The 5444-nt window shown below is 44.2% G+C and overlaps 1 protein-coding gene across 1 annotated transcript in view; it reads right to left on the bottom strand.

Annotated features, from left to right (window-relative positions):
- Positions 1–5444, bottom strand: part of IRAK2 (interleukin 1 receptor associated kinase 2) — a 36729-nt gene that overhangs the window by 11475 nt on the left and 19810 nt on the right. Inside the window, exons 5-8 of the mRNA XM_018555246.1 lie at positions 4078–4257; positions 2173–2283; positions 2000–2094; positions 718–906 (exon numbers count right to left, since the gene is read on the bottom strand). Of these exons, the coding sequence (XP_018410748.1) occupies positions 718–906; positions 2000–2094; positions 2173–2283; positions 4078–4257 (575 nt within the window). The remainder of the gene's footprint in view (positions 1–717; positions 907–1999; positions 2095–2172; positions 2284–4077; positions 4258–5444) is intronic.

The following is a 5444-nucleotide window of genomic DNA, read 5'->3' as shown; positions in this document are numbered from 1 at the left end:
ATCCCCCTTCACAGATGCACACGTACCTTGATCCAGCACCACAACGCTTGACTCTCCCGGCTGCACCTGCGCATTGTGACTTCTACGGGACCGTCTCTCATGGTCTCCGGCCTGTCCTTGGGCTGCAGCCCATAGAAGTGTATGGGGGCTGTAATGTGCAGGTCCAGCCAGCAGAGGGAGCAGTGATGAGGCGGATTTAAACATACAGCGGAATGGTGGCTGTTGGATCGAGGTAGGTGTGCATTGGTGAAGGGGGAGGGGTGGGTTAGGTGAGGTCAGGGGTAACGGGAAAAAAAAAAGGATAAATGCACTTTAATTTACAGTGTACTTATCCTTTTAAGTGACACTAAACTCCGGAGTTAAATCTTAAAAATGCACGAGAGCGAGCGGCGGGGACAGAGGTAAGTAATTACCTTCTTGGTAACTTTTTTATTTTTTTTTCAATGTTTTTGCATCTTGCTAGCAGTAGATATATGAAATAAAAACCGAGTGTTTAATTTTACTTTAACTAGTAACAACAATGTATTAGGATCTACAGCCGAGTGATACACAAATAAGATGCATTGTTGTTCATAGTTCAGGGACTTGAATGTATTTTTAGGATTTCATTCCGGGGTTTAGTGTCACTTTAAATCTTTCCGGAAATGTATCTCAGCAGCTGACAAAGATCGGGAAACTCTTATATATGTGATGAGCTGAGACCTCCGTATATATTACCTCCTTTATCCTCTTTACGGCGTAGGTTCTGCCCGCCTTCTGTCCCACATAGATGTCAGCAAACTGTCCGGAGTAAGTCTTCCTGTCGATGCTGAAATTGTCGGTGATTTCATCCAGCTGCCGCGGAGTCCATTGCTGACAGAAGGAGCCCGGCGTCAGACTGATCTCCTGCTGCGGAATACTCAGGACCTGCAGACAGGGGAGAGCCAATATAGATCATAGAGAGCCAATCATAGATCATAGAGACCCAATGGATCATAGAGAGCCAATGGATCATAGAGACCCAATATAGATCATAGAGAGCCAATGGATCATAGAGAGCCAATTATAGATCATAGAGAGCCAATGGATCATAGAGAGCCAATGGATCATAGAGACCCAATATAGATCATAGAGAGCCAATGGATCATAGAGACCCAATATAGATCATAGAGAGCCAATGGATCATAGAGAGCCAATATAGATCATAGAGAGCCAATGGATCATAGAGAGGCAATATAGATCATAGAGAGCCAATATAGATCATAGAGAGCCAATAGATCATAGAGAGCCAATGGATCGCCAATATAGATCGTAGAGAGCCAATGGATTATAGAGAGCCAATATAGATCATAGAGAGCCAATATAGATCATAGAGAGCCAATAGATCATAGAGAGCCAATGGATCGCCAATATAGATCATAGAGAGCCAATGAATTATAGAGAGCCAATATAGATCATAGAGAGCTAATGGATCATAGAGAGCCAATGGATCATAGAGAGCCAATATAGATCATAGATAGCCAATGGATCATCATAGAGAGCCAATGGATCAATGACTTCATATCCACAGATAAATACTGAAACTCCACTATAGCTGGAGGGCCTACACCCTATTATAAATGTAACCATGGATACTACGGGATGGAAATCGATACATATATAAGCTCATTCACCTCAGCAGCCTCTAGAATTGTAACATTGTATCTCATTACTAGCATGTATTTATTTCCTCTGAGCTTCAGCTCCACCTAGTGGCCATAATGTGGCATCTCCCCCATTCACTTTGTTCTTGATGAATAATCCTATTGAAGAACATTCGACCAGAAGAGAAATTACACCAAGAACATTCGATTTTTTCCCCATTCTCACAACAGCTGGTGACCCTCAAACAGCAAATATTCAGTTTTGCTGGATTAATATCTATGCAAATGTTTTATATATAGACTCCTTAATATGGAAACAGTTGCTGACCCCCAAAATGATCTTAAAAAAATATACACTCCCTCTAAATCCCACGCACCTCATCTGTAAGGGAGAGCGGATCGTTGTCATTCTGCAAGGACCTCAGAAGTTCCGATGGCGGGGGCGGCGGTGGCGGCAGCGACGGAGCAAAGACTGAAATATACAATCAGATTGTCACTGTCAGTGTCCACCTCTGGATCCGACCAGAACCCTCAATGGGGCCCGTGTTACCTGGAGGTTTCTCTATCCCCGCGGTACTGTTCATCAAGTTCTGTTCTGTCCCGGAACCAAAATCTGATTGTCTTTCCGATCCTGGAGAGTTCCTGGAGGAGACCGGGCAGCCTGCGATCAATAGAGATTAATGTGATCGATCGATAAAACTGCTTACTGACTAATAGATCAGAAAAGAGAAGAAGAAGAACTGATGCTGAGAACACAGAACCATTTATATCAGTACCTGCCGCCAGAGGAGCTGACACTCTAATGTCCCCCCACAGTCACAAATCATTATTATTATACATGTATATAGCTCTGACATATACCGCAGTGCTGTACAGAGAACACCGAGACAGTCACATCCATCTCTGCACCAGAGGAGCTTACACTCTAATGTCCCCCCACAGTCACAAATCATTATTATTATACATGTATATAGCTCTGACATATACCGCAGTGCTGTACAGAGAACACCGAGACAGTCACATCCATCTCTGCACCAGAGGAGCTTACACTCTAATGTCCCCCCACAGTCACAAATCATTATTATTATACATGTATATAGCTCTGACATATACCGCAGTGCTGTACAGAGAACACCGAGACAGTCACATCCATCTCTGCACCAGAGGAGCTTACACTCTAATGTCCCCCCACAGTCACAAATCATTATTATTATACATGTATATAGCTCTGACATATACCGCAGTGCTGTACAGAGAACACCGAGACAGTCACATCCATCTCTGCACCAGAGGAGCTTACACTCTAATGTCCCCCCACAGTCACAAATCATTATTATTATACATGTATATAGCTCTGACATATACCGCAGTGCTGTACAGAGAACACCGAGACAGTCACATCCATCTCTGCACCAGAGGAGCTTACACTCTAATGTCCCCCCACAGTCACAAATCATTATTATTATACATGTATATAGCTCTGACATATACCGCAGTGCTGTACAGAGAACACCGAGACAGTCACATCCATCTCTGCACCAGAGGAGCTTACACTCTAATGTCCCCCCACAGTCACAAATCATTATTATTATACATGTATATAGCTCTGACATATACCGCAGTGCTGTACAGAGAACACCGAGACAGTCACATCCATCTCTGCACCAGAGGAGCTTACACTCTAATGTCCCCCCACAGTCACAAATCATTATTATTATACATGTATATAGCTCTGACATATACCGCAGTGCTGTACAGAGAACACCGAGACAGTCACATCCATCTCTGCACCAGAGGAGCTTACACTCTAATGTCCCCCCACAGTCACACCCTATTATCTTTGACGTCACCTCACGCATACGCGATGCACGACCATCTGATTGATGCCTGCCGGCGCCATCTTGGTGATGAACGCCGGCAGAGAGAGGAGGAGACGTTCCCCCAACAGTCACACACTATTATTATAGATATATATAGCGCTGACATATAGCGCAGTGCTGTACAAAGTGACCCTGCAATATAAAATGTGTTATTTATGTTAAAGTGAATTTAAAGGGGGCCTCTTGCAAAATGTAAGATGCTTATTGTGTAATAATTAGGCTTTGGACGCCAATGTCATTCCCCGGATGCAGCTTCCTGTCCCCCGGAGATTTGATTTGGATGACTTCCCATTTCTGTGCTTTGAATTCATTGTAACAGTGACCGGCTTCTGTACAAATGGGCTCGAGCACTTGTATCACTGTGACTGGGGCATTAGTCTGTGAGCTCCTCGGGGGCGGGGACTGAGCTTTACAGTTCTATGTACTCTGTCGACCTCTGCAGAATATTTTGGTGCTACAGATACGGGAAGTAAATCCATATAATAACTCTAACCAGAAGATGGCAGTGGGCTTTTCTCTATACTATTAGCATCACAGCACTTGGCGCTCATTCACTCCTCATAGACCTGACTTACTCTGCCGGAGGACGTCCATGGCTCTGTAGAGTTCCAGCTTCTCCAGGATCTCCTCCAGGTCCTGCACGGTGGCCAGCTTCTGTCCCCAACTCCAAAGCAGTTCCCTGGTGGCGTTGTCCCCCGCTCGCCGCTTCATCGCGAATCTCTGCACAGTCGTTTCATCGCTCATGATGTTGGAAGCTAAAAATAATAATAATACGTTATTCTCTCATAGGTCAAGGGTGGGCAAACTCCGCCCCTACAAATCCTATGAGGCATTGCAAGATTCTCACAGCTACAGGCATGACCTCCAGAGGCAGGGGATTATATGATTTGTAGTTTCACCACAGCTGGAGGGCCGCAGGTTTGAACAAGTTTCCTTTTTTTGGGAAAAATTTTGATTTTTAGTGGCTTTTGATGTTTTTTTAAGGGTGCAGTGGGCTTCGAAGATGAACTCTGAGCAAAAAAAAAAACAAAAAACCCTAATAAATGAATTCATAAGATTAGGAGGAATCAGGAAAATACCACATTATGGCCACTAGATGGAGCTGAGGATCATACTCCATTATGGCCACTAGATGGAGCTGAGGATCATACCCCATTATGGCCACTAGGTGGAGCTGAGGATCATACCACATTATGGCCACTAGATGGAGCTGAGGATCATACCCCATTATGGCCACTAGATGGAGCTGAGGATCATACCCCATTATGGCCACTAGATGGAGCTGAGGATCATACCACATTATGGCCACTAGGTGGAGCTGAGGATCATACCCCATTATGGCCACTAGATGGAGCTGAGGATCATACCACATTATGGCCACTAGATGGAGCTGAGGATTATACCACATTATGGCCACTAGGTGGAGCTGAAGATCATACCCCATTATAGCCACTAGGTGGAGCTGAGGATCATACCACATTATGGCCACTAGATGGAGCCACAGAGCATAGAATAGACGTATTTATAACTTATGCTCCTCAGCGCCATCTAGTTGCCATAATGAGGTATTTTCCCCGATTCCTCCTAATCTTATGAATTCATTCTTTTCAACCTGGAATGAAAATACACTTATAACATTTTAGTTTTTGCCCCATGTGCACATAATGAATGTACATGGCACTTTCACAGGACAAATGGCTCTGTAAAACATGGAACATGAGACTGTCTGAGGTGTAGATATAAGCCCCCTGCTCTTATTCTCCTCGTTTGAGCGTCCAGTGCAGGCACTCATACATTCCTTCAGAAGACGATGATAACTGAATACAAACGGAGAGATGAAGGTGCAGTATGTGTTCATGAGCCATTATAATTCACCACAGGTGAAAGATATAAGACAGAAATCTAACTGCAACTGAAGCCACAACTTTTTTTTTGGGGGGGG

The sequence above is a fragment of the Nanorana parkeri genome, unplaced genomic scaffold (genome assembly GCF_000935625.1).
Source record: "Nanorana parkeri isolate BGI_ZX_2015 unplaced genomic scaffold, ASM93562v1 scaffold188, whole genome shotgun sequence".
Lineage (NCBI taxonomy): Eukaryota > Metazoa > Chordata > Amphibia > Anura > Dicroglossidae > Nanorana > Nanorana parkeri.
Note: the sequence above shows the minus strand (reverse complement) of the source record. Positions and strands in the feature narration are given on the sequence as shown.